Source organism: Selaginella moellendorffii, unplaced genomic scaffold (genome assembly GCF_000143415.4).
Source record: "Selaginella moellendorffii unplaced genomic scaffold, v1.0 SELMOscaffold_140, whole genome shotgun sequence".
NCBI lineage: Eukaryota > Viridiplantae > Streptophyta > Lycopodiopsida > Selaginellales > Selaginellaceae > Selaginella > Selaginella moellendorffii.
In genome coordinates, this window is record NW_003314401.1 from 91360 (window position 1) to 119333 (window position 27974).

The following is a 27974-nucleotide window of genomic DNA, read 5'->3' on the forward strand; positions in this document are numbered from 1 at the left end:
TTTGCCAGGATTCCCACCAGGAATAATGTTTGCGATTCTATAAGGTTGAGGTTGTTTGGTTTGTTTGAGTGTGGTTTGTGATTATCTCATCATACACCCGCGATAACTCATATGCCAATCATTCGCAATGGACGCATCACTCCCACCCTTGGCCGCGAGTGCTTTGCACAAGATTTTTTTTTTTTTAGCAAGTGTCGCTGGGAGATCTCCTTCGCCACACTCGCAGACTTTGCTTAGATAATCTATGCCACAGAGCGAACTCTTGTCAGCATTCTCGAGCAACCAAAGAGCACGAGAGCGATCGATCGATTGTTTACATTGTCTGCTAAGCGGGAAAAGCGAGAGAGTTACACTCGATCGAGAGCGAATTGCTTGCGAGGGGTGGAGCATCCGGATGCTCGTGGACAGCGAGATCGCCAAGGCGAGACCACGCTCGCGAGGATATAATTCGCATATGAGGAACAGCTATACCGCGGGGTTTATCAAATCGCGATTTGATAATCAATCAATCACCCTCTCGTGTGGTGCAAATAACTTACGCATAGATCATCCTCTAGATCCACCCCGCAAGGGAGATCTGCAGCGAGGAGAGAGCGATTAGAGGAATATTTATGCGAGCCTTTCACTTTCGTGATTGTTGGTGAAGCATTGTCAAGAGAGGGTCCATGGCAAAGCTTAAACAATGGAAAAAGAAGAATGTGGCTAATCAAGCTCTTGGGCCGCGTAGCTAGAGCGGAGAGGAGCGAGAGCTACAAAACCTGGAGAAGGAAGAAGCGCTGCGCAGGATTGGATTGGAGGAGCGCAGGATTTGCTCCGCGTTTTCTACGAGTTATTTCTTTGATTCTTTCTTCACCGCGCCGCGCCTCTCTCTCTCTCTCTCTCTCTCTCTCTCTCTCCCCGGGAGCGCGAGAGAGCTAGAGCATGATGGGCGATTCCACAGGGCCGCCAGCGTCCGCGCAGAGCTGGGAAATCCCCGAGGTTGCCGCGGATTCCAGCTTCGCGGATGGTGTGGCGTCGCGGGATGTCAAGCTCGGCGGTGGCGATGGTCGTGTGTGGGTCAGGCTCTATCTCCCCGCGGCGGCGCTCCAGATCAATTCCAAGCGCAAGCTCCCCATTGTGGTCCATGTCCACGGCGGAGGATTCGTCCGATTCAGCGCCGCCACGTCCTCGTACCACGATTTCTGCAAGAAGGTAGCCACTGATGCCACTGCTCTTGTTGTCTCGCTCAACCACAGATTGGCGCCGGCCTCGTGCCTCCCCGCCGCCTACCAAGACCTCGTCTCGGCGCTCCACTGGCTCCGAGCCCAAGCTCTTCTCTCCACCAGCGATGGCGATGGTGGCGATGCTGCCAGCGCTACTGTGGATGGCAATGGTGATAGTCATGATCACCACCACCAGATCACGAGCTTGCGCGATGGTGGCGACCACCATCTTCCTCAAAGGGATCCCTGGCTAGCCTCGTATGCCGACTTCTCCAGCTTGATCTTCATGGGCGGAAGCTCTGGCGGCAACATCGTCCACAACGCGCTCCTCATGGTGCTCGAGTCGTCCAAGAGCAAGCGCGCGCTCCTCCCTCCTCTCAGCTTCGCCGCCCAGATCCTCCTCCAGCCATTCTTTGGTGGCGCGCACAGGACCGCCTCGGAGCTCCGCCTCTCCGACGGCCCCATCCTCACGCTCGCCATGAGCGACCAGCTGTGGAGCCTTGCGCTCCCGGATGGCGCGTCGCGCGACCATCCCTTCTGCGATCCTCTCGCGGCCGCGCAGCCGCTGCCATGCAATCTCCCGCCGGCGCTGGTGATCGTGGGCGGGCGAGACTTGCTCCACGACCGCCAGGTCGCCTACGCGGATTTCCTGCGCAAGAGCGGCGTGGAGGTGAAGCTCGTGGAGTATCCTGACGCGACGCATGGATTCGTCACGCCCGATGGAACCGTGAGCTACGTGTTCATGCCCGAGGTGCTCCAATTCATCCGCTCCAGCGCCATCGCTCCCCGAGCGTCGCCAGCTTTGACATGATCGCGATGGTATATTTATATATGTGGCTCCTCGCCAAGCTTCCCTTTCTCGACAGTACGTGATGGTGATGAACTGCCTCTTTCCTCGCCGATCGCATCGCCCATCACTGTGAGGATCCAAGAACAAAAAAGAAAGCTGGGTGCTGCTCATGATAAAACGATTGATCGTAGTACTAGTGGGACTTTGCGTTTGTAAATAAAAATGGAGGCTTTTCTTTTCTTCTACTTTGTGTCTTTTCACTTAGTGTTCTCTTAATGATCTTCCTGATTCGAGCGATGGTTTTGGCGTGTGCTCTTGTTTCGATGCTGCTGGCCTACTTCTCTCCCGCTCGAATCCCACCGGAGAGCTTGTCCTTGGATCTTTAAGCTTGAGCCTTCCCTCTTGTCTCTTGCCAGCGTCACTACCTCGGACCGAGACGCACAGAAGTTTGGCATTTTGTCTATGCCGTCCTTCCTTTGGCGTCCTTCCATGGAAGAGATGCAACTTTGGCTCTCTAAGTTCGTCGCTTCGCCAGAGAGCGATTCACTGTCTTGCGTACTTCTTTGCGGAGTATAGATTGGAGATGAGAACGTAGGATCCACAGCTCCTGGACCTCATCTCGAGCACACTCTGTGCAACGCTAGAACTTTCCTGTCTCGAGTCACCTTGTGTTCCACAAGCCGAAAGTAGCGTCGCCCACGCAGGAGTCTCCGGGACAAACGGCATGTTTTGGATGAGATCCTTGGCCTCGGCCAGTCTCCCTGCGCGGCTCAGGAGATCCAGAATGGACCTGAAGTGGCCGGCTTGAGGACGCAGGCGGTGGTCGAAAGCCATTGCCTTGAAGTGGGACAATGCGTCTTTCAGCATGCCTGCGTGACCGCAAGCGGAAACCAAGCTCAAGTATGTCACCTCGTTTGGCTCCCAGCCATCGAGAAGCATGAGATAGAGGTGGCCAAGAGCCTCCGCTACGCTCTTGTCTCTCAGAGTCCTCCATTGGTTTCTATTACGATCGTTGAGCAGCCGAGAGTATCCCAGCTCGGCCATCGCATCCAGCCTTCCGACTTGCGAGACAGCTTGTATCATAGCGTTCCAGGACACCAAGTTCTTCTCCGGCATGACCTCAAACACTTTCCATGCTTCTTGGAGATGCCCGTTTTGCGCATATGCCGTTCCCATGGCAGTCCAAGAGATCGAATCCCGGAACGGCATTTGCTCAAACATGCTGCGTGCTTCATCAAAGTTTCCGTTTTGTGCGTAAGCCAGAACCATGACATTAAAGACGACCAGGTTGTGCTCTGGCATCATGTCGAACAAAAACTTGGCCTCTCCAGCATGCGCATTTTGGGCATATGCGGTGACAATGCTACACCAAGCTACAAGATCAAAGAAAGGCATCGTGTCAAAGTATCCCCTGGCTTTCTCCGGGTTTCCTTGCTCACCACACGCAGCGATCATACCAGTCCACGACACAACATTCTTCTCCAGCAGCGTTTCAAACATCTTCTCCGCTTCTTCCACATAAGAATTCGTCGAAAATACCTGGAGCATGGTGTTCCACGACATGGTGTTCCACACCGGCATGCCATCAAAGATGATCTTGGCAGCCCTCACCTCTCCAACCCTCCCAAGAGCCGCAATCATAGCGGTAAAGGATGCCTCGTCTTTTGTTGGCATCTCCTCGAAGACTTTACGCGCCTCGACAATATACCCCGCTTGGGCATATGCTGCAAGAATGGTGTTCCAAGAGACACCATCTTTGCAAGGCGTTTGATCAAACACGGCACGAGCGTCCTCAACGTAGCCGTTATCGGAGAGCGCCGAGATCATTATATTCCACGAGATTGTGTTGGGCTCGTAGACCTCTCGGAACGCCTGCCTTGCGCTCTCTACATCCCCGCATTTGCCATACATCTCTACCAACAAATTGCCCAAGTATCTGTTTCTCCGAAACTCGCTGCCCAGGACGCGCTCGTGGAGTTGTCTCCCCTGGCGTGTGTCTTGGCAAGATCGGATGAGCGATGCATAGTGCTCGATGCGCTCTTGCCTCGCAAGCATTTGACACAATCATATCTTAGTATATGGCACAAGAGATTGCGAGAGGCTTACTTCTAATCCACCGTTCTTGGATGAATCGCTATCGCCCAGCACGCGCTCGAGAGAAACAATGCAATCTATCGAGGAGCTCGCAAGGTTTGGGTCCCTTGTCAGATCATGCGGCAATTCCAAGGACCTCGACCGAGGACGATGTGTTCACGCACAGATCACTGCTAGCGAGCACAGATCAAACAGATACCTCGGAAATCTTTTGGTAGACATGTATGGACGGTGTGGGCAGCTCGAGCAAGCATGGCTGGTGTTTCACCAACTTTACAAGGCCAACGTTTTCTCCTGGAACATCATGATGTCTGCACTTGCCCAGAATGGTCATTTGGGAAAAGCGAGGTCTATGTTTGATTCGATGCCTCAAAGAGATCTCGTTTCTTGGAATACTATTATAGCCGCGTATGCCGACATTGGAAACTTTGATCAAGCAAGTATGTTGTTTCAAGCCATGCCGGAGAGGGATGTTGTATCGTGGACTGCCATGGTTTTAGCATATGCCAAAGGTGAGGATCTGGAAAACGCAAAACTTCTGTTTGATTCAATGCCTGTTCGGAATGAAATAACATACAACGCCATGCTGCAAGGCTACACACTAAACAAAGAGCTTTCAAAGGCAAGGGACACTTTTGAGAAAATGCCCGAGCATGGTACCGTCGCATGGAATGCCATTATTACAGCAAATGCCGCAAGTGGGCATTTCGACATTGCGAAGCAGATCTTTAGTGAGATGCCAGAGCAGGATCTAATAGCCTGGAACAGCATGCTTGCGGCACATTCGCAAGATGGCGATGGCGACAAGAGGCTGAATGAAGCGATTGAGTTTTTCGAAGTGATGCCAGAGAGGGACGAGGTGTCTTTCACTACAATGCTAGTAATTCTGTTGAGGAGCAGCAAGCTAGATGATGCCAAGGCGCTGTTTGATCGAATGCCCGTGTGGAATGGCATTGCTTGCAATGCAATGGTTGAAGGCTTCGCGAAGAACAACCACCTTGGAGCTGCCATGGTGCTGTTTGACAGCATGCCCGCGAGAGATATAGTGACGTGGACGTCCTTGGTGGCAGGATACTGCGACCACGGACACGTGGAACAAGCCCGAGACATCTTTGACTCCATGCCCGTCCGTGACCAAGTGACGTGGACTACCATGCTGGCGGCATATGCCCAAGTCGGGCATGTAGAGGAAGCGAGGAGTTTATTTGTACAAATGCCGTGTCAAAGTCTGGCAGCGTGTAACGCTATGAACTTCGCTTACATCCAAGCGGGATTCTTAGACGTTTCAAGGAAAGTTTTTGATAGCATGCACGTAAAAGACAGCATTTCATGGTCATCCATGATAACTGCGTATTCTCGAAGCGGGCATCACACTGAGGCCAGGAAGCTCTTTCGAATGATGCCGGAGCGCACGGTGGTGGCATGGAACATGATGCTGCAGGTCTACACGCGACGAGAGGATTCCAGTCGGCCGCAGGAGCAGCAGCGACGCAGGGAGCGGAGTTTGAAGCGCGTGAGGTGTGTTCTTGAGCTCTTCCAGTTGATGAAGCTGGACGGTTGGGATCCCAACGAGATCACACTGCTCAGTCTCATCTCGGCCTTGGGACACGAGGGATTCTTCGGTTTGGCATGGCGGCACTTCGTGTTCATGGACCTGGATTACGGCTTGGATCCCCGAGCCAGCCATTTCCGCTGCATTGTCGATCTTCTTGCTCGAGCTGGGCAGCTTGACGAGGCTAAAGGGCTGATCGAGAGCATGCCATACGTTCCAGAGCTCAAGAATTGGGCCACTCTCCTCTCTGCGTGTGATATCCATGGTGACACGCAGCAGGGAGCGGCCGCTGCAAGGAATGCCGTCGGAGTCGATGAGCAAAACCGGTTGCCATACATTCTCCTGTCAAATGCCTTGAAAAGAGTATGTCAACTATGAGAGTTTTCTGTCACCTGGATCTTCGCCAAAGCTGCATTGCTTGGTTTAGATGGAAATCCATCCTTGGCTTCGGTCCAGTGATCGAGGACGAGGTGAAAATGCTGTTTTCCTTGATATAGCCCAAAGTCCGCGTACATTGAAAGGAATTGTCTCCTCCCTTCAGAAGCGCTTCTTCTGCGGCTGCACACGATTAAAACCAGATGAAAAGATGTCTCGTTAGGCAATTCATTCATCTTCATGAGACTAAACAGCTCCATCGCCGCTACAGAGTTACCACTGTATGTGTATGCGGCTAACATGGAGTTCCATGAGACAACAGACTTCTCCGGCATTCTATCGAATAGAAACTTGCATTTCTGGTCAAGTCCATGTTGGGCATAAGCGAAGAGCAATGCACTCCAGGAAGCAGTATCACGGCATGGCATCTCATCGAAAACTAATCTCGACCCCTGCAATTCACCAAATTGGCTGTTTGCAACCAGAATGGAGTTCCAAGACATCACACTGTGAAACGGCATGGATTCAAACAACCGCTGGGCCTCAACCAGGTAGCCGTTTTGGCCAAACGCAGTAACCATTACATTCCAGGAAACCACATCCCTCTGTGCCATTTTGTCAAAGACACACTTAGCTTCTTCCAAATGACCAGCGTGGGCATAAGCTACGAGCATTTCCGTCCAGGCAACGAGATCCTTCATAGGCATTGAATCAAATACCTTCTTTGCGCTCTCAAGATGACAGTTTTGGGCATAAGCAGCTAGCATAGCATTCCATGTCACCAGGCTTCGCACCGGCATCACTTCAAACACCTGTACAGCCTCGTCCAGCCGCCCGCTCTGACCGTATGCGCTTACCATGGTGTTGCAAGCTATGAGGTCACTCTGGGGCATTTTCTGGAACAACTTGGCGGCGGCGTCAACAAGCCCACGCTGGGCATATGCAGCAAGCATGGTAGTCCAAGTAACCATGTTCCGCTCTGGCATCCGATCGAAACAAAACCTTGCTCTGTCAACCATCCCAGCTTCGCTGTACGCCGCAAGAATAGCAGTACATGACACAAAGTCACGCTCCGGCATCTTGTCGAATATCTCCTTCGCTTCCGCCAGACACCCGTTTTGGGCATATGCAGTCAGCATCGCGGTCCACGACACGATGCTTCTCTCTGGCATCTCCTCGAAGAGGATCTTAGAATCTTCTAGCCGGCTGTGCTGCGAGAGAGCCGACAAGAGTGCGGTGTAGGAGACAATGTCCCGTGCCGGCATGTCGGCGAAGAGGAGAGCCGCTTCCTTGAGGTGCCCATGCCGCGTGTAGGCCGACAGCAGAGTGTTCCAGCACACGAGGTTGCTCTCTTGCATGGAATCAAACAAGATCCTGGCATCGTCAAGGAGCCCATTCTCCACAAACGCGGGAAGGAGAGCTGAGAAAGAGATGATGTTGTGATGCGGCATTGCATCAAACAACTCTTTCGCTGTGTCAAGATGCCCGGCTTTGGCATACGCAGAGAGCATAGTGTTCCAAGACACTAGAGTCTGTTCCGGCATCTCTTCAAACAGTTGCCTTGCAGCTTGTAGATTCCCAGCTTGGACGTAGACAAGCAACATGACATTCCAGGACGCTGGAGATCGATCTGGCATGTTCTCAAACATGCGCTTGGCTTCTTCCGGATGCCCGTTGCGAGTGTAGACAGAGAGCATCGCGACCCACGAAACCGCGTCTTTGGCATCGGTGGCATCGAACACCCTGCGTGCATCGTCGATGCTCCCACACCGGCCGTAGACCTCGATCAGCTTGTTGGCGATGGCCGCGGAGCTGTGGACGTTTCCTTGGATGCGGGAATGGATGTCCTTGGCCACGGACAGTGTCTTGCAACGATCGAGCAGTGCCAGGCACTCGCTGGCTTCCATAAGTCTGGAGAGAGAGAGAGAGAGAGAGAGAGAGAGAGAGAGAGATTCTTTCACACTAGAAGATGTAAAGAGACGATAAGTCTAGCTAGCTCTTCTTGAAAACTTCGATAAAGGAGCTGGGTGGCTGGGCGCCAGAGAGTTGATACTTGCCATTCACCTGTAGAGGACGACGAAAGTTTAGTGATCACCATCAAAGTTTAGAGTTGTGCTTACTAGAAAATGCGGGACACCATTCACTCCAGTGCCATATTTTTTGAGTTGTTCCAGGACCTGCGCAACAGTAGAACATCGCGACGCTGAAGCTTTGGAGATGAAAGAAACAAACAAACCTCCTTGAGGCCGGCATTAGGATCAGCGAGAAACTCGCTGGCCCCCGTGACTCCAACTTTGTCCGCGGCATCCACCAGAACTTGCCTGATCAAACGAGACCATGTCAGCTCAACCGAGATCTCACAAATCTTCGCCGAGGGAGAAGAAGAGAAACCTGTCGCCGATGTATTTCTCTTGAGTCAAATAGTTGAGGAAGAGCTCCTCGACAAGCGCGTTCTGCTTGTCATAGCCTTGACGTCCAGCCAGTTCGATAAGCCTGTGGCTGTCCAGAGTGTTTCCCCTGTGGAAATCCCACAAAGTTAACACACACAAAGATTAAAGCGTGGTGATTGTTACGTGAGGCCGCCAAAGTTGATTTCGAGTCCAACATCCTCAAACACCTGAGAACCAATTTATCATCTTAGACTTACTAATAAGCATTTGCTAGATCATCACAGTAAAAAACCTTGCTCAATCGGCCCACGATAGAAGAAAATCGACCTTCTCCAAACTTGGACTTGTAATAAGCAAGCTTATCAACACCCTCGACGGGGGCGCTGGGATTCAGCAAGTAGGGACGCCATCGAACCTGCGTGATTGGATCCAAGCGTTCTAAAACTCGAGAGGAGGAATGAATCCAACCAGTTACCTCGAAGTCGTATTCGTCTGCCGAGGCCTCGATTGCCCGCTCCAAATTCTTCTTCCCGATGTAGCACCAGGGGCACACCGTATCCGACGTGACATCGATCTCCACAAGCTTTCTTCTAGGCATCCTTGGCAGAATTAGAGATAGCTACCTGGTGGGCGAAAAAAGCAAGGAACCCTACCCTCTCCTTTGCGATTCCAGGCTTCCATGTCTCCCTCGAGGAGTGTTCTTTTCCGCCCATTGGAACCTGCAAGGAAGTCGGCGATCGGAGAATATGCCTGGTATCAGCGGGTGGTAAGATCAAACGGGGATGTAGCTCAGATGGTAGAGCGATCGCTTCGCATGCGATAGGTAAGGGGATCGATGCCCCTCATCTCCATTTCTTTTTGCCCACGAGCTCATTTCTATGATGTGGTTTTCTTTTGGCATTTTCTACATTTCTGTGATGTGGATTTTCTTTTGGCATTTTCTACACAGGAACTAGTCTTGAGTTTCAAACCTTTCATTGTCAAAGTGGTGAGCAGCAACGATCAATGTGGCATAAAAGTCCTCGTATGGAAAATACGATCGAGCAGCCTTTTCTTCTGGATTGCCGGGTGTCGAGCTAGAAAAGGAGAGACTGGCCAGGATTTCCTTTCGTTCATTCAATGTCCATAGTCGACTCCTACATTGTGAACCTTGATCTTAGGTCTTGCTTGCGTCGTCAAGATCTTCTTAGAAGAGAGGTGGATCCTTTTGAAAATCTTGGATTTGGCCTTTTGGCAGTCCTGGAGACACTTCCACAATGGTCCAGCATGCTTTCTAGTCGCAGAATCAAATTATTTACTTCAGAATCGTTCACAACTGGAAGCCAGGAGGGCGCACATATGCGCTAATTCCCTGTGTTTATTGGCAACCAACAAAAGCTCTCAAACTTCCTCAACCTTTTCGACAAGCCTGTGCTTATTTTGCAGGGGTCCCGCTGCACTTCAAAACTGCCCCTGAGCGCCTTGTGAGCGCCTTGAGAAGATTGCGGAGAGAAAACTTCAATGGTGGAAACAAATTGCTACTCAAAGCCAACGGGATCCCAATCTACACATCCGTAGCTACTTCGACGTCCTCTTCTTACAACCTGATGAATTTGAAAACTTGTTAGAACTAGGAATTGTGGTTCTATAGATTTCTCACCTGAAAATCAAATGCTCCTTAGCTCCTAGTACGAGGGCGGAGGTGGAGATTTATACATGTAAGGAGGTGATTGATACTCTGGTGGCGGAGGCGATTTGTAGTAATAAGGTGGTGGGGGTGGTGACTCGTATTTGTAGGGAGGTGGTGGAGGGGATTCATACTTGTATGGAGGCGGTGGAGGTGACTCATACTTGTACGGAGGTGGAGGTGGGGATTCATACTTGTAAGGTGGTGGTGGTGGTGACTCGTATTTGTACGGAGGTGGAGGTGGGGATTCATACTTGTAAGGTGGTGGTGGTGGTGACTCGTATTTGTAGGGAGGTGGTGGTGGCGACTCATACTTGTATGGAGGCGGTGGAGGAGATTTGTAATAGTAAGGTGGTGGTGGTGGTGACTCGTATTTATATGGAGGTGGTGGCGGGGATTCATATTTGTAGGGAGGTGGTGGAGGGGACTTGTAGTAGTAAGGTGGAGGAGGAGGCGATTCATACTTGTAGGGAGGTGGAGGTGGGGATTCATATTTGTATGGTGGGGGTGGCGGAGACTTGTAGTAATAAGGTGGAGGGGGCGACTTGTATTTGTAAACTGGGGGTGGCGGAGACTCGTATTTGTAGACTGGTGGTGGCGGCGACTCATACTTGTATGGAGGCGGTGGAGGAGATTTGTAATAGTAAGGTGGTGGGGGTGGTGACTCGTATTTGTAGGGAGGTGGTGGCGGGGATTCATACTTGTAGGGAGGTGGCGGCGGGGATTTGTAGTAATAAGGAGGTGGTGGTGGAGATTCATACTTGTACGGAGGAGGAGGTGGAGACTCGTACTTGTATGGAGGTGGCGGCGGGGATTTGTAGTAATAAGGTGGTGGCGGGGGTGACTTGTATTTGTAAACTGGCGGTGGTGGAGATTCGTACTTGTATGGAGGTGGCGGGGGGGATTTGTAGTAATAAGGTGGTGGTGGTGGAGATTCATACTTGTACGGAGGAGGAGGTGGAGACTCGTACTTGTATGGAGGTGGCGGTGGGGATTTGTAGTAATAAGGTGGTGGCGGAGGTGACTTGTATTTGTAAACTGGTGGTGGTGGAGATTCATACTTGTACGGAGGAGGTGGTGGCGACTCGTACTTGTATGGTGGTGGTGGAGGGGACTTGTAGTAATAAGGTGGAGGTGGCGGGGATTCATACTTGTATGGAGGTGGTGGTGGTGACTCGTACTTGTATGGTGGTGGTGGCGACTTGTATTTGTAAACTGGGGGTGGCGGAGTCTCATATTTGTAGACTGGAGGTGGCGGGGATTCATATTTGTATGGAGGTGGTGGTGGGGACTTGTAATAGTAAGGTGGTGGAGGCGGGGACTCGTATTTGTAAGGAGGAGGAGGCGGCGATTCGTATTTGTAGGGAGGTGGTGGTGGGGATTTGTAATAGTACGGTGGAGGGGGCGGGGATTTGTAATAGTATGGAGACGGTGGTGGGGGCGACTTGTAGTAATAATTAGGCGGAGGTGGAGGTGGGGACTTGTAATAGTATGGTGGTGGAGGCGGGGATTTGTAATAGTAGACCGGCGAAGGAGGAGGAGGGGATTTGTAGTAGTAAACCGGAGGAGGTGGCGATTTGTAGTAGTAGACCGGAGGTGGCGGAGAGGCGTAATGGTAGACCGGTGTTGGTGGCGGAGGTGACTTGTACTCATAGGGAGGTGATGTGTAGAAGCAGACTGACGATGGCTCTGGAGTTGCATAGATGAAAGGACCGGCTGTCAAGACGAGCTCCTTCTCTGTTTTCGATTTGAACTTGAGCTTGGCCCCTGTTGCACCAGACCTGTAGTCCGTGATGACATTGCATGACGACTTGATGTAGCTGCTCTTGATAATCTTGGCCTTGCAGCTGCTTGCGTCTTCCCAGGATTGGTGCGGGAGCTCAATTCTAAAGATTCCATGCTTGTTGGTGTAGCCGTAGTAGTAAGATTCGCCACATGTGATCTTCACTTTGCCACCTGCATTATTGCACACAGTATCAAGAGGAAATGAGTGAGGAGAACAATATCGAATTGAATGCAATTGAGAATGTACCTAGCAGACCCATGTGGTGATGCCTGAAGTATCTGCTTGTGGTGTTCCAGCATCTGTTGCAATAGACCTTGCCCGTGACCACTACCAGCTTGTAACTTGGTGGGGGTGGCGATTGGTAGTGGTAAGCTGGAGGTGGCGGGGATTTGTAATAGTAGACAGGCGGTGGGGGAGATTTGTAGTAATACGCTGGTGGAGGAGGAGATTTGTAGTAATATACTGGTGATGGAGGAGGTGGTGATTTGTAGTAATATGGTGGCGGAGGAGGAGATTTGTATTTGTAAACTGGAGGTGGTGGTGGTGGAGACTTGTAGTAATATGGCGGTGGTGGTGGAGACTTGTAATAGTATGGAGGTGGAGGAGGAGATTCGTACTTGTAAGGTGGTGGTGGTGGAGATTTATATTTGTAGACAGGAGAAGGTGGTGGTGGTGATTTGTAGTAGTAAGGTGGTGGCGGGGGTGGAGATTTGTAGTAATATGGAGGTGGAGGAGGCGACTCGTACTTGTATGGTGGTGGCGGTGGCGATTCGTACTTATATGGTGGTGGAGGAGGCGATTCATACTTGTATGGTGGTGGCGGCGGCGATTCATACTTGTACGGAGGTGGCGGCGGCGATTCATACTTGTATGGTGGTGGCGGCGGCGATTCGTACTTGTATGGTGGGTGGCGGCGGCGATTCATACTTGTATGGTGGAGGTGGTGGCGATTCATACTTGTAGGGGGGCGGCGGAGGTGATTTGTAATAGTACGGTGGTGGAGGCGGCGACTCGTACTTGTAGGGAGGCGGAGGCGGCGATTCATACTTGTAGGGAGGAGGCGGAGGCGGAGATTTGTAGTAGTAAGGCGGAGGAGGTGGCGGCGATTTGTACTTGTAAACCGGCGGAGGGGGGGGCGGCGATTTGTACTCATAGACCGGCGGAGGGGGAGACTTGTACTCGTAAACCGGTGATGGCGGTGGTGGAGAGCTGTAAGTGTAAGTCTTGGTTTCAGCGCCTCCTTCAGCTTCTGCTAGTGCGGGCGTTGCAGCATTGCCCACGGTTGCCACCAAAGCCACGAATTGAATCACCGCGAGCCAGTGGGGCCGAGTGCCTCCACTCCTGGCTGCCATTCTGACAGAATCGAGCCCTCAGCTAGCCCCCTGGAATTCAATCCTAGAATGCTTGGAATGGTTCCACCTGCGATCAAGACAAAAGGCCACCTGAAATGAGAAAAACAAAAGAGGGGATTCTAGTGTTGAATGCCAGGAAAGCAGAGCAAACGCGAAATCTTGCACTTGGCAGACCAAAAGCAGGCAATGCAGAGCAGGGAGGGAGTAGATCGCGGAGTAAAGAAAGTGGAATCGATTCTTACTGCCTCTGCTGCGTGTGAGAAGGCGTGTCCGGAGATGGAAAAGATTCGGCGCTCTTATCAGCCTGGAACTAAGAGCTGGGGAGCTGTGGATGGTCTGCCAAGGTCCTTTCCCTTTTCCCTTCCTCAATGGAGGGAGAGAGGAGAGGATGGAGCAGACGAGTTTCACAAGTGAGAGAGTGAGCAAAGCGAATAGGGTCTTATACTGCCTCTTTCAGTGCATGGCCATTTTTTCTTTCTTTGTGATGTTGTAGTTGGAGAATTTTCTTCTTGGTTCCTGTTATCTCACAGCTGGCTTTGCTGGACCAGCATTGCTTACTGGCTATTGCTCCCTCGAGACTTTAGTAATCCCCATCTTTAGGGGCTGTGGAATATGCTCCCGTTCAAGATGCGTTTTGTTGTCTTGCTTTTGATGTTTTGTGGCACGGACAAAAGCTTTGCTTTACTTTGCAATTTTGTGAGACATGTCCATAGGCCCTGCTTTTGCGCTGGGTGCGCTCCAATTCAGCATGTCCAAAGTGTACTGTTTTTGTTTCTCTGATTATCCTGCTAAGCCAGCTCTAATTTGTGTGTTAGCAACAGGGACTTTTCTTTTCTTATCTTATGTTTTTTTCCTGCTTTCTTCCAGCTCGGAAGAAGAGAAAGTTAGTTGTGACCAACCCCGGAAATTGAATGGGCTGAGGTGAGGGGTTGCAGTTACTTTGCCAAGCATGATGTGAGCCTGGACCGGATGGGGCAGCAGCAGAAGCAGCAGCAGCAAGTAAACAAAAACGTAAACCGATGACATGTTCACGACCTTGGTCGCAATAACTGCAGCTGGTGAATGAATTCTAGTTCTTGTAAATTATGTGCGGTTTAACCCATGAATTCATGTTTCACAGAGGAGTCGTGTGTTTGCTGTTGCCGGTGCCGCGTCTCCCGTGTCAATGTCTGATCTCACCACATCTTTGTGAGGTTAAAAACTGTCAGTTGAATCCCAGCACAGGGCCGGTAAATTCCCGTGGTCAGAGTTAAATGAGGGAGAAAACGCTCGTCCAGCCAGGCCAGCCAGTGTTGAAAACGGACTGACGTGAAATTTGATCGTGGCTGCCCTGCACCGCACTGCACTGCGCACACTGCTGTACGAACTGCACTGAGAGGAGTAGACGAACTTCTTCTTCTCCTTCTCCTTCTTCTGATCAAGCTTTGCTTTTTCTCTCTGGCCTGTTTGGTGAGTGTCGTACGTGCATGGGCACCTTTTCTCAGCGATGCATGTACGTTTCATAGATGTGTGATAAGAGATTGTTTGGTTGGGTTAAACTTTGGATGAAATGCAAGGCAAGATTTCACCGTCTGCCCTGGAACCCCAAGCTACAGCGCTGCATGTCTTTGAAGCGAGCTTGATATCCTCAACAGACGCACGAATCTTCGTGCCATTAAGAAGTTTCAATTCGATTCTACCAGTTCCTGGGTAGCGTCCAGAAGGTGGTGTGGTGGCCCGTCGCGCAACGGTTTGATTTACAATCCATCTGGACACGGATGGATGGATGGATGCTCTAGATTTAACTGGGCTTAGAAAACAATAAAAGGTTCTGGAGAGAGAGAGACCAGGCACATGGAGGCCTGCAGACAAAACAAGCACCTGCACACAAGATTTTAAACAGTACAAGCATGAGAGGCATGTAATGCTCTTGTCCTGCTTCTAATGAGATCAAATGTTGCAAAGGTTTGCTGGGCTTCAATCAATTCCAATCACGGCTTAGAAGTTCATTCTCTAGAAGAACATAAACAACGACAATTTAAAAGCTCGGTTTTAATTCGTACTACGCAATGTGTTTCAGCCGAGAATATCCGTCAGAGAAATGTGGCTCTTGGGGCACTTGCGGACGAAAGAGATGTCGCGATCTTATCCCTGTGCACACTGTGGCCCCACAACCTAAATGAAATTGCAAGCGAAGCCTCCCAAAAGCACTCATGCTTGGAGAGCGTTCGCTCGCGACGATCTCAAAATGGATCTCTCGAATCGATTAGAGAGATATCCAGAGCAGCAGTACGTGCAGGAGATCATCCTCGTGTCGATGGGCTCCTCTCAACAGAAATCACCCCCGGAAGCCAGTTTGTTTATTGTTCTGTCTTTTGTTCGTTCGATCCATCATGACTTATGCATGAACGCAGAGTTTTCCTTGTCGCAGAGCTCGAGTGGAATGCAGAATCTCACCGCCATTGCAATGCAAGCAAAAAAAAGAGCGATGCTCCAGCTTTGCACGACGTGGGGTTCCACAGACCTTCGACTGATCAACGTGTTCGCAAAGCAACCAAGTCGAACAAAACATTAAACAAAAGTCTCATGGTGCCTCTGTCAGCTTTATATTTTTCTTACACTACAAACAACACGTATATAGTTATTTGCCATGAACACGTAACCTTTAGCAATGTTACATCTTATAGCTGGCGACCTCATTTGTTGGAGAGCTCGAGAAGGCCGAGCTTACACGGAAGCGGGTAGTACACAAGTCAAGATCTTTGACAAATTCCGGAAAGCTAGCCGATGCAGGAATCACAAACACCAAGAATTTACACACATATATATAGTTCGGATGTTCAGAAAGTTCGTTGTTATTGTTGTTCTCAGAGTGAGAAGTGGCAACGTTTCTAAATAGAAGTCCTTGTTGGAGTTCTGTCTTCCTGTGACGTAAATCAGCATCACCAGCAAGGTTAATTGTGAATTTTGTTTCACTTTCATAAATGTTTCACACAAATCTCATATACACTTTGATTTAATATTGACGTTTTGAAATTTAAACTTCAAGAGTTCTTACATTTTAGGATTGAAGTTCTTATACTAGTTGTTAAGTATATCACAGCCTTCAACTAGATCTAAGCACAACAAAAGCTAGAAAAGCTAGATCTAACAAAAAACAAATGCAAATCTAATGAAGAGTGAAGAATTTTGAATGAACAAAAAATGAAATCCCTATGCCCTCTAATCCAAATGTTATATAATTAGCATTTCTAGCACATTCTATAGTTATATAGGATCTCACAAGAAGCTATAGTGGAAAAGAACAAAATGCAGGCACTTGAACTAGATAGTGCCACTGCTATTACTATCATCACCAATGAGAGATCCAATGTAGAGGAAAATGGTGGCAACAAAAAATGAAATCCTCTAATTTAAAGTTAATGGTTCCTCTTAGATTCTAAGGATTGTGGCTGCCTTTAAGAAGTGGAAGATCCTCCTGAGTGTCTTCCCAGCTGCAAGGAACCACTGAAATCTGGAATTGCATGGTCGAAAATTTTGCCCTGGGGGTTGGCAGGACCTTTAACTTGTGAACATTGAAACTCTAATGAAAAGAAAAAATAAATTGGAAAAAAAACAAAGATTAACAGGCTTTTAATTTTAAGTACAAATTGATTTGCTGAGCAGTTCAAACTACAAATGTTTTATTTTCTTATTCTACATATTTTACTTTTAAGAGTACATCATTTTATAATTGATACTAGAGATTTAGAAATCTTATATGAGGATGTAAGTTGTGCAATTTTAAGTGTTATTAGTGGTATGACTGTACTTATTCTTAATGGCTTAATTCCAAGGGGCCAAAAACAAGATAGTACTATTGATAGACCAAGTGGTGATGGAACAAGAATGATAATTTCTTTGGTTTATAATCTAACTGAAATTTCTTTTGCATAGTGTGCTGTAAATGTTGAAGGGGGCAGAGAAAAAGGATTTTTTTATTAAAGGTGAGTTAGGTGGTCCTTTAGAAAATGTATATGATGATATTTTGGATTTATGTCATATTGATCTCTTACCTCACCTCTGCTGTGGTATGCTTGCCAGCACCATGCCTCACTGCTACACTGCTGCTTGTAACCAGCAACACCACCCAAATAGACCCAAGTGAAAGCCCTATGGAATATTTGTGGATATGTAATCCTAATGTTACAAAAGGGATTTTAGCAAAAAATGCAAAAGAAATGCTAATGGTAGCATTTGCTTACTTTAGTGTTAATTTCTGGTGTGAACAAGTTACCATTAAATTTAACTATTAAATTAGAATTTACAAAATCTAATATAATAGTATGGTGGTGTGAATGATTACCATTAAACATATTCATTTAATGGTGGGTGCGAAATCTCCTAAGACAACATCCCTTCTTGTAAATTTGGCCCAACTTATAGTACTCTTCCTTGAGTTTGTTATACTTATAGAAACTATAAGCAAGAGATGGATGGAGTCTTATTGAATAAATAAAAACTAGTATAAACCTTACTTTTATAGTGAATCTAGTCAAACTTCAAGTTAATCCAAACTAATTTAGAAATGGATCTGTAAAAATCCTAAATACCTAACCAGAGCCAACTTCACACATAGTGCTCATGTTAACTTCTGCTACTAGCAATCCCGTGGCAATCTGGAACTATGCATGTGCATGATATGTGTTCAAATATCGGGAATAGAGATTTTAGGTTAAGTTTTTGTAAGCAATGATACTACAAAGAGATAACAAATATGTGAATATTTGTATATAGAGACCTTCTAAATCTATTAATATTTATATGTTTTTAAAGGTTAAATGAATAATAATAATAATTTTTTTGATTAGTAATGCTAAAGGTGAAATTTAATATCCTGCTAAAAGATAAGTAGAAAAAATATGGAAGTCGTGATGCAATTAAGTACTTACTAGTGTTAACTACTAACCTGTAGCTAGGTGATTAAAAATGTTTAGTATATTCTATCCCCCAACTTCCATTCTTGATTAATGAAAACATCTTTATATTTGGAAAGAAATCCATGAGGTTGTGGTTAATTAAGTAGGTGTGTTCCTTCAATCTAGGTTCCTCCAACTCAAGTTCCTCTGAGCCAGCCTCCCCTAATGACTGCTTCTATTCATTTTCTTTGTAACTAAGGTTTAATTTTTTAATATAAAGTATATTTAAAATTTTGATGAGAAGTTATAAGCAACAGTCACAGGTGGCTGAATCTTTTACACTTCCACCATGTCCACTTGTCTCAATGTTAGAGGAGTTTTTGCATTCCACAAATCCAATGAGCTAAGAATGCACAAAAGGTCCAGATGTGATATTTCAGTACAAATCGGATTTGATCAACACACATACGGTTTTTGGGATCACTAGTTATGGCCACTGGAGCTAGCAAAGTTGATGCCAAAATCGAATGATCTGTGCAAAGTTTCTTTTAGCTTTATTTTATATCATAAATTGACTAGTACTAAATATAAAGATTATATTTCTCTCCCTACAGAATTAAATAATAGAAAGTTTTATCAACTTCCAATGAAATTATATGAGGAGTTGGTAAAGCCCAAATTGGACTGATAGTTATAGAAACTAACATAATTTTCAGTGATTGAGAAATATATAATAACCCAAAGAAATTGTGCTATTAAAACTATCACTACTCAAATGTTTTATTAGAGTTTGAAAAATATTTATATTATAAAGATTCACAAAATGTCCCAGTCTTCCACTAATATATGATATTGGATTAGTACTATTGTTTTTTGATAATTTACATATAAAATTAAATCACAATCATCTTCCATAACCAAATGCATATTAATGTAACAATAAAGTTTTCTACAATTTGTTTTATTACCAGAATACAATACTAAATTTCCATCCTCTTGCAATCTTAAGACGCAATTAAATCCTTTTTTTGATGTTTTTACTGACCATAATATCCTATTTTTACTATATAATATCAGCTCACAAAAATGTTTAAATATAAATGTGCTTTATAGTTGAAGGAAATTAAGAAATATGTCTCTGATAGATATTGATGTGGCATGTTAAAATATCCACCTATTAATATACTTGGAAAAAAATTACATTTCCTTGAGGTCTTTGTGAACAATAATTTCTAATCATATATTGAAAAGCATAATGTTCAGCAATTACAGTGAGATATGAAGCACCAAACTCCATAATATCATCATAAGCATCTGTTAAAAGTATAACTAACTCACCCCTAATAACAGATCCTTGTTCTGTGCCCTCTCCAGCATTTACAGCACACCGTGCAAAAGAACTTTCAGTTAGACTGTAAACCCAAGTAGTAATAGCAATTATCATTCTTGTTCCATCACTATGCAGTATATCAAGAGTACCATCTTGTCTTTGGCCCTTGGAATTAAACCATTAGGAATATGTGCAATCATAACACTGATGGCATTTAAAATTGCATGAGTTGTATCTCTATCTAAGATATCTAAATCACCAGCATCAATAGTAAAAGGATATACTCTTGAGAGAAAAATAAGCATAATAAGAAAATAAGACATAATAGTTTCATGCTGCTCTACTACAGAAACTTTTGTATTTATCTGTCTTAGTAAAGCGAAAACAAAAAATACACTCATTAAAGGAGGTGATAAATTTTTTTTTCCAACTGGCTTATGTTGACTGAACCTCCGAACATAGTTTCTTGACCAAAAATCACAGGTTTGTTCTCCACTTTTGAAATGTAGCCACAATCCTGGAATCTGAGAAAGCATCCCTCCTTGTAAACCTCCAGCTCGTCTTGCAGTACTCTTCCTTGAGTCTCTTACACTCCCAGAAACCATCCACATCCTTTGTGTACTTCTTCATCTCCCCCAGCGAATCAAACGCGTGGCAGAAGCCAAATCGAGCTGCCTTGCCGAGCCATTCCTCGGACCGCATAATCTCCCCGATGAGCCACATTGCTCTCGGATCGTCGGCATCGGCCGCCACCTTGAAGCATTCCAACGCCTGGTGCACATCCTGCTCTTGGAGCGCCAGCATTCCACTCACAAGCATTTCAGCCGCAAGCTCGGCTTTCCTTCCCCACACCTCGGCCTTGACGACGTCGCCACCCTCGAGAAACATGACACTGATGTCAACCATAGCATCGCTTCCACCCTCGTACTTTGCTGCCGCGACGTAGCATTCCATGGCAGCCTCGAGCTTGCCTTGACGCCTGTACAGTCCGGCCAAGAACCGAAGCCCGTCAACGCTTTTCACGTACCTCTTCCAGAAACGCTGCATGAGCTCGTCCGCGGCCGGGCTGGGCATGTAGCGGCTCGCCTCCAGCACCAGCTCGATCGATCGCAGCCTTGTGAAATCGATGGAATTCAGAACGTCCACCTCATCCAGCCCCGCGGCAAGGAGAGAGAAGGAGAGCTTGTCCTGGACCACCTTGTGGCGAACCAGCTCAATCCAGACGCTGTTTGCGGTCTCGAACTCGTAGCAGTAGTCCATGCAAGTGAGCCACGAGGCTTTTGCGTAGGGGTCCGTCTCATTCACCAAGTTGAAGAAAGCCAAGCCCATGTCCTTGCCCGCTCTCTGGAACCACATCTCCGCGCGGTCCATCTTGTTGCAAAGGCAGCACAGAGCTCCAGACAGTAGGCACTCGTCGGCCTCGATGAAGTCCAGGTATGCGTGTAAGCTCCACAGAGCTCGCCCCAGTTTGTTGCCACTCTCCGCGCTCCGCTTGGCCAGCTTCCGGAGCTGCTTGGGAAGCTCCTCCGAGTGCCGAGCGAGCAGCTTCTTCTCATTGTCGTTCAAGAGCACGGAGTAGAGTGGCGCGAGAGCCTGTGAGACGCCATACCCGGTGCTGGCCAGGCTCACAAAATACGCGAGCTCGTTGAACTGCATGTCCGGGTAGCTCCCCAGTACCGGCCTGCTGGCGAAAGCCCGAGAGACGAACACCTGAGCAAATGGATTCCCCTCGTTGGCCAAGGCAAGCATGCATCCCCTGGCCACGGCTTGCCCCCTCTCCACCTTGATCCTGGCAATGAAGTACGTCGCTAGAGCCCTGAGCCTGCGATCGCAGTCCAAGCTCATGGAGAGCGCCAACTCGAAATGCTGCTCCGCCACCTCCGGGTTTGCCTCGCATCCCAGTCCCTCGAGGAGAACCACGCCAAGGAAGAGTTGCTTCACCGAAGAGTGCTGGAGCTGGGAGATGAGCGCCAAGATGTCGCCGGTCGACTCGCCGCTGAGCAGCATCCCATACAAGCGCTTGCGGACTTTAGTCAAGGCGGGATTCTCACCTTTGACGAACGCTGACCAGAGGTAAGCCACGTTCAACGCGTCGGCCTCGTCGTCCAAGTCTCCCGGAGCCTCGCAACAGTAGACGCTCCCTGTCTGGTAATCGTACTCGATCTGGTCGATTCCGTGATAGCAGAGCAACCCGAGGCGTGCATTCAAGTCCTTGAGGATTTCTTCCTTGTTGAGGATTTCTCCCTTCTCGGGCGCCACTTCTGCGACCGCCAGGCTCGCTCGGAGCCCAAAGTCGAGCACCACCTGGCCAGGGCCGATGGAGCCCAGCGGCACGGTCTTCTTGAGCGAGCGGGCAACATCGTAGACAATTCGCCGGCGAAGGTGGCTGGTTAGCGTAGGGAAGTCCGCGCCCTCCAGCAAATCGATAAGCCGGGCGTTGGAGGAGTCACCTACCTCAGCGCCCTCAATCTTCTCGGCCTCGCCCCCCATCGCACGCCAACGCCACGCCTCGAGCTCTCGAGCGCTGATTTGGACTCTTATTGCGAGAGCTCCGTGTTTACCGAAGTTGCCGTGTGCTCACTGCCGGGCTTCCACGATCCAGCCGTCGCCGGACTTCTTGCAAGGGCTTCGACTTCCACGCACAAGCCAACAGTCGTCAGCGCGACCACTGTAGGGAGGAATTTGTACGAGCTTGACCCAATCGCGACGACGGCTTTCTCTCGCAGCCGATCCACCGGTGGTCTGGCTCCCACCATGCAGAAGGTAGCTCCTGACCATGCCAGGACGTTCCAGCTCGTGCAACTCAACCGTGTGACTCTCCGGGAAGCTCCGCCATACGTAGTCGAGAGTCGAGAGTCCACACTCTTACGTGACGACCACGGATAACGCATTTCCTCGCCAGATTTGTGCTCAGCCCTTCTGCTCACGGGCAGGCGGTCCAGCAATCCAGGCGGCCCTCATCCTCTCTCGCGATCTATCCAAAACTCTGCTCTTGGCCTAGAAAGAATGTAGCTACTTACTATTTGTATGGATGGGAATGGAGAATTCGTCTAGCCGGAGCAAACTCCTCGCGCTTCTCAAGACGTGCGGCGATGCCAAGGATCTGTGCATGGGCAGGCAGCTCCACGCCACCATCGCGCAAGGCGTGGTGGCGGAGGACACCTTTGTGGCAAATCTGCTGGTGCAAATGTATGGCAAGTGCGGGGACGTGGTGACTGCCCAACGCGTGTTTGACGTGATGCTCTCACCCAATGTTTTCTCATGGACGATGCTCATCACCGTCTACGCCCACAACGGCGACCTCGAGGCCGCCAAGCACGTCTTCGACATCATGCCCAATAGGAACATCGTCGCCTGGAACACAATGGTGACAGCATATGCCCAGAACGGGCATCTGCTAGAAGCGAGGCTGGTGTTCGATCGAATGCCCAGATGGGATGTGGTCTCCTGGACGGCGATCCTCATCGCAAATGCCCTTCACGGTTTCCTCGACAGAGCTACCGGCGCGTTCAACTCCATGCCGGAGAAGAACCTCGTCTCTTGGACGGCGATGCTCTCTGGATATGCCCACCACGGGCATCTGGACGATGCCAAGCGGATCTTCGACGCAATGCCCGAGCGAAACCTCGTGTCCTGGAACACAATGTTGCAAGCTTTCGCCGAGTCCGGGCAATTGGAAGTGGCAAACTCGGTGTTTAAGTCCATGCCCGCATGGAACGTCCCGTCGTGGACGTGCATGCTAACAGCATATGCCCAAGCGGGGCGTATGGAAAAGTGTCGAGGCTTGTTCGAGTGTATGCCCGAGAGAGATCTCGTCTCGTGGACTGCGGTGGTGCAAGGTCACTCGGACAATGGCGACGTCGAGGGCGCAAAGTGTCTCTTCGATGCGATGCCCGGGAGAGACATCGTCTCCTGGAACGCGATGCTCCTTGCCTATGCCCAGGTTGGTCACGTCGAGCTCGCAGCTGGATTGTTTCACGCAATGCCCGAGTGGAGCTCCGTGTCGTGGGTGTCGATGCTCGAGGCTTTCAGGCAGGCGGGCGATCTCGAGAGAGCTCGCTCGTTCTTCTCCGCCATCTGCAATGGAGATGTTATCGTCTGGACTGCCATGATCGCAACGTACACTCAGATCGGAAGTGTGCATGGAGCGAAGGCCACTTTCGACTCCATGCCCGGGAGGCAAGACGACGTCGTTGCTTGGACTTCCATGGTTGCCTCGTACGCTCACTTCGGCCTGAAGCACCAGTGCGAGGCCTTGTTTCGGGAGATGATTGCTCTCGGAATGACCCCGGACGGTGTCGTGTTCATGAGCCTGCTCGTCGGATGTAGTCACGGTGGCTTGACGGAGCAGGCGTGGGGCTGCTTTCGAACCATGGAGCACGACTACGGCGTGGTGCCACGGAAGGAGCACTACTGCTGCTTGGTTGATATCCTGGGTCGATCTGGGAGGCTCAAGGAAGCCGAGGAGCTCACGGACACCATGCCTTTCCTGCCGTCTGGGATCGAGTGGGGAAGCCTGCTCGGGAGTTGTCAGCTCCATCGGAATTTCTTCCAGGGAGCTCGCGCTGGCGACCGGCTCAGTTCCTTTTTGAAGCAGCCCCGCGGGAGCTCACCGTCTCTTGAGGTTCTCACGGGTGCTGCTGCTTAAGCTGCTCCGGGACTCACGTCGGGTTCTTCGAGGTGTTGGAGGTTCTTATGATGCTGTACTGCTGATGAACTCTCACTCGGTTGTCTTGCCACCATTGCTCGGCTTCCTTCTCGCTGAAGCGCCTACGACTGGCAGTCGACATGAACACAGACTCAGTCTTCACCTTTGTATAAAAGATTGTATGTATACCTGAATCTCACGCGCTTCAAATCCCTTCCACCGCCGGGAGCTAAGGCCAAGGTTATGTAAACTCCTGCCTGGTCTTGCTCCACCCATTCTTCGGGACCAGAACCAAGAACAAGTTTGTCTACCGTTGTATCCGTGGCGCTGTTGGAAGACGTCGGACTCGTCTGGAGTCTCAAGTCGATCTCTGCTTCTGGTGCTGGGAAGTGCCGACCATTTGGCACTTCTTGTCTTTGCTGCTGCCGACGTGCGCTTGGCATTCGCTCTGCAAGCTCCTTGAGCTGCAAATGTGCGTCAGGAGAAGCTTGCCCGAGTGTGCACAAGTTACAAACGTACCTCAACTGTGAGAGACTTGATAACCTCTTTAGCTGCTCTGCATTTGGCAGTTTCTTCTCCAGCAAGAAGCACAGCTTCTTGCACCTTTTGAGCACCTCGTCGCAGCTCCCTTTCACGTTGTTCATATTTACTCGTCAGCGTGCTAATCTGCTCGGGAGAGAGAATTAAGTTATGATTAGAAGCAAGAAAACAAAAAGCAAACGTGTACCACGCCCGCACCTGCGTCTTCAAATGTAGAACCTCTTGCCGTGACAGCTCGAGTTTCTTCTGGAGCTCGTCAGGTCCATTTCCAGGGGGAGCAAGGCCAGCGGATGTGGGAGTTGGAGTAGCCGACCTGGGAGGACTGGGCTTGGCTGAAACAGCCTTACGTTCTGGAATTGCTGTGGGAATGTTGATGACTGTCTGGTGTTTAGCGGCAAAGTCGTCTGTGTTCCTGCTGTTACCGTAGTATCCAACTTGTTTCATCTCTATCGGTTTCGAGGCTCTGATAAGCGGCCTCTCCCTGCCATCCATGTACTTGCGGCTCTTTCTGGCGACCTCTTCGCTGGCACTTCTCTCCAGCTTAGCGAGGCACGGTTCACAGACACGGTATGCCTTGGACGGGTTGGGAGCCAGCGATGCTCTGAAGGCCTTTTTAGAACTGCAGGAATGGCAGTAGGCCAGACCGCAGTTGTAACAGTTGTGACGTTTCCTGGTGAAGCCAAACGCCTGCTTGCAACCAGAACACACGGACTGATCGGCATCCGAGACTGGCTTGTGCAAGCAGATGACTGCTGTGAAGCTCGATCCACACGCAACAGTTTTCACTTGCTTGTCTCGCAGAGCCTCCACCAGTGTCGGCGCGGTCCTGTCCTCAACGTCACCGTGTCCCAGCCTTCCATTCGCTCCTTTTCCCCATGTGTAGATTTCCGTCTTTGATGACAATGCAGCTACGTGATGAGCACCACAGCCAATCTCTTCAACGAACGTTCTTGCGAGTTCGCCATCCACCATCCCTGGCACCTTCCCGTCGGCTTTGGGATTTCCTAGCTGCCCATAAATGGTACTTCCCATAGTAAAAACTCGCCCAGACGTTGTTAGTGCCACCGTAAGGCTGTGCCCGCAAGCAACCTGCCGGAAGTTGTAGTCGACGAGAGCAGCCACGCAAGTTGGAACGAGCTTTTGCTCTTTGTCCCCGTGCCCCAGCCGATACTTGTCACCATCGCCCCAGGTGAAGAGTTTTCCCGACGAGCATGAAGTAGCACTCGAGTAGCCAACGATAACTTCCACCACGGCTGCCGTGTGCCATATGCCGCAAGCAGCTCTCACGGTCTTCAAGCCTTTGAGGGACTCGACCTCCTTCGGTATAGCCAGATTTCTCTTGTCTCCGTGACCAAGCACTCCAAAAGTTCCATCTCCAAACGTGAAAAGCTGGCCCGCAGAAGAAACCAGAGCAGTGTGCCAGGCTCCGCATGCGATGGAAGATATACGGACTCCTTCCAGCGGAGAGCTCATCCGCTTCGGCATCCAGTGACTTACTGGATTGCTGTGTCCTACAAGTCCTCCACTCTGTGCATCAGCCCCCCAGGTGTAGAGTTCCCCCGAGAGTGTTACGGCGCACGTATGAAAGTCGCCACAGGCGACAAGCTCGGTGTTGACACCCGCTAAAGCCTGCACGAGTTGAGGCTCTGAAACATCTACGTCGATGCCGTGCCCGAGCCTGCCTCCATACTCTTCACCCCAGCAGAACACATCCCCTTGCTTGGTGACTAGAGCAGCATGTCTGCTGCCGCAGGCTATACTGCTTACATCCAGCACCACAGCCGCCTGGAGGGCCTTTGGAACGAGCGAATCTACTCTGCTCCCTGCACCAGACGTAAGCTTGCAAACGCCACCACCTAAGAAGCCTTCTCCGGCACCTTCACCCCAGATGAAAACATCGCCTAAAGCATCACTGTCTTCTGGACCCGAGCCTTGGCTGGAAGAGCTTACGGCGCTTGACATGCTTACTCGAAACGCATCCGCCAGTGAGACACTTCTGCCCTGTGCATTCAAGCTTTCCTCGGACGCCAGTGAGTCTGATTTGGCTGACTCCACTGACTGAAGCTCTCCAGTTGATGCTGTCTTGAACAAGCTCGGGCTTCCATATGGACTGCGATTGAAGCTATCCTGCAAGAAAGAGGGAGCAGATCAACTCGGGTAGAAAGAACGAGCTCGCAACGTTCAAACTTACATATGAGTTTAGCGGAGAATCTCTTAGTGCTCGGCCTAGGGGACTGTTCACGTCTGATAGGGTGCCTTCGCTTTTATTGTCCACCTTTAGAGTGCGATTACTGGAGACACGGGCCTTGAGGCCCACGAACCAGACCTCGGCCTCATCCTTGTCCTTGCAAATCTGAAACAATATGTTAAAACCAGTCACTTCAAAGCAATTCACTCATCAAAGCATCTACCAGATCGAGCGATCTCTCCTCGCCACCACTACCGTAAATCAGAGAAAAAGACTGGTACTCCTTCTCGGGTCGAGGATATCTCTGAAAGTTGGCCTGTACGAGAAGACAATGCATTAAGTTGTAGGTTGTGGAAAGATGCAATGTCCACTCACAGTTCTCTGGCCGGGAATGATTTTTGTGACCGCATCCAGCCTGAGCTGCCTCTCCTTTCGTCCCGAGAACCAGATGAGAGTGGTTTCGTCCTGGAGAAGAGAGAAGCCAAGCCTGAGGAAGCGAAACAAAGCAAGAAAAAACGGAAGAAAACCACTTACATTGGAGAGCCGGAAGGGAGCAAACTTTGGCCGGCCTCGACGCCCATACTTGAGAAGCTGAGACCCCTTCTTCAGTGCAATAATAGCCTGCTCGAGCAGCGACAAAGAAAAAAGGAAGCGTCATTGATGGAGCGATGGCAAGCTCTAGTCGAGAAAAATTCGTGGTTGCATTTGAAACGAGAATTGAATGCTTTTTATACCTGCTCGACGTCCCTGTCCAGGCTCGCAGCTCCACAACGTGCCAATTCCATTCAGCCTCCGAGTGGAATACCATGACCGATGCCGCCCGACACCTTCTCGATCGATCCTCTTTCCTACCAGGCGAGGAGCTCCGGGCAACACAAATCCCGCTGGCGACACAAGAATCGCCGGGCGAACCGTGCGAGAAATCTCCCCCAAAAATCCGCGCACAGTGCCGCCATGGGAATTCAAGACCTAGCGGCAGCGCGAGCATCCAGCTCCAATCACGCACCCCAGCGCTCCAGAAATCTCCCAGGAGTCAAAGAATGCGCGCCTTGCGCTTTCTTTCTTTCTTTCTTTCTTCTCTCTCTCTCTCTCTCTCGGTCGCCCATGTCAAAAAGAAAAAAAGCAAAAGAGCCCTCGGGTACAAGCGCGATCCTGACCGTCCAACCGCATCAGCTTATCTCTCT

General features: G+C 49.6%; 7 protein-coding genes, 1 non-coding gene and 1 pseudogene across 12 annotated transcripts; 4 read left to right on the forward strand and 5 right to left on the reverse strand.

Moving 5' to 3' along the window:
- Positions 1-188: 188 nt before the first annotated feature.
- Positions 189-2235, forward strand: LOC9630545 (carboxylesterase 1). The gene has a single exon (XM_024666380.1). The coding sequence runs from the start codon at positions 922-924 to the stop codon at positions 2011-2013; it is 1092 nt and encodes a 363-aa protein (XP_024522148.1). The 5' UTR covers positions 189-921; the 3' UTR covers positions 2014-2235.
- Positions 2236-2535: 300 nt separating this feature from the next.
- On the reverse strand, positions 2536-4060 carry LOC9630546 (pentatricopeptide repeat-containing protein At4g02750). Its single transcript, XM_024666396.1, has 2 exons — positions 3853-4060; positions 2536-3716 (listed from the first exon to the last, which is right to left on the reverse strand). The coding sequence occupies exons 1-2, from the start codon at positions 4058-4060 to the stop codon at positions 2536-2538; spliced, it is 1389 nt and encodes a 462-aa protein (XP_024522164.1).
- Positions 4061-4156: 96 nt separating this feature from the next.
- Positions 4157-6016, forward strand: LOC112343251 (pentatricopeptide repeat-containing protein At4g02750-like). The gene has a single exon (XM_024666397.1). It carries the CDS (start codon positions 4157-4159, stop codon positions 6014-6016), a length of 1860 nt encoding a protein of 619 aa, XP_024522165.1.
- Positions 6017-6026: 10 nt separating this feature from the next.
- On the reverse strand, positions 6027-7920 carry LOC112343252 (pentatricopeptide repeat-containing protein At4g02750-like). The gene is made up of 2 exons (XM_024666398.1): positions 6291-7920; positions 6027-6196 (listed from the first exon to the last, which is right to left on the reverse strand). The coding sequence occupies exons 1-2, from the start codon at positions 7918-7920 to the stop codon at positions 6027-6029; spliced, it is 1800 nt and encodes a 599-aa protein (XP_024522166.1).
- On the reverse strand, positions 7559-9138 carry LOC9630569 (uncharacterized protein YwbO). The gene is made up of 7 exons (XM_002992690.2): positions 8879-9138; positions 8696-8818; positions 8587-8630; positions 8405-8530; positions 8250-8334; positions 8134-8190; positions 7559-8077 (listed from the first exon to the last, which is right to left on the reverse strand). The coding sequence occupies exons 1-7, from the start codon at positions 8999-9001 to the stop codon at positions 8006-8008; spliced, it is 630 nt and encodes a 209-aa protein (XP_002992736.1). The 5' UTR covers positions 9002-9138; the 3' UTR covers positions 7559-8005.
- Positions 9139-9181: 43 nt separating this feature from the next.
- TRNAA-CGC lies at positions 9182-9254 on the forward strand. Its single transcript has one exon. It is a non-coding gene; the product is annotated as a tRNA-Ala (tRNA).
- A 406-nt stretch (positions 9255-9660) lies between these two features.
- LOC9630570 lies at positions 9661-13667 on the reverse strand (annotated as a pseudogene). Its single transcript, XR_002991204.1, has 4 exons — positions 13450-13667; positions 12102-13274; positions 10043-12025; positions 9661-9986 (listed from the first exon to the last, which is right to left on the reverse strand). The product of XR_002991204.1 is annotated as an extensin-2 (transcript).
- An 8778-nt stretch (positions 13668-22445) lies between these two features.
- LOC112343253 (pentatricopeptide repeat-containing protein At4g02750-like) lies at positions 22446-24062 on the forward strand. The gene has a single exon (XM_024666399.1). It carries the CDS (start codon positions 22446-22448, stop codon positions 24060-24062), a length of 1617 nt encoding a protein of 538 aa, XP_024522167.1.
- On the reverse strand, positions 24045-27866 carry LOC9645388 (PH, RCC1 and FYVE domains-containing protein 1). 4 transcript variants are annotated; one of them, XM_002992693.2, is made up of 9 exons: positions 27525-27866; positions 27325-27411; positions 27166-27255; positions 27014-27106; positions 26794-26955; positions 24801-26729; positions 24582-24728; positions 24252-24526; positions 24045-24190 (listed from the first exon to the last, which is right to left on the reverse strand). In XM_002992693.2, the coding sequence occupies exons 1-9, from the start codon at positions 27573-27575 to the stop codon at positions 24076-24078; spliced, it is 2949 nt and encodes a 982-aa protein (XP_002992739.1). In that variant the 5' UTR covers positions 27576-27866; the 3' UTR covers positions 24045-24075. The 4 variants fall into 4 exon arrangements, with proteins under 4 accessions (XP_002992739.1, XP_024522134.1, XP_024522135.1 ...); XM_024666366.1 differs by having other exon boundaries at positions 24582-26729; XM_024666367.1 differs by having other exon boundaries at positions 27166-27411.
- Between the last annotated feature and the right edge of the window lie 108 nt (positions 27867-27974).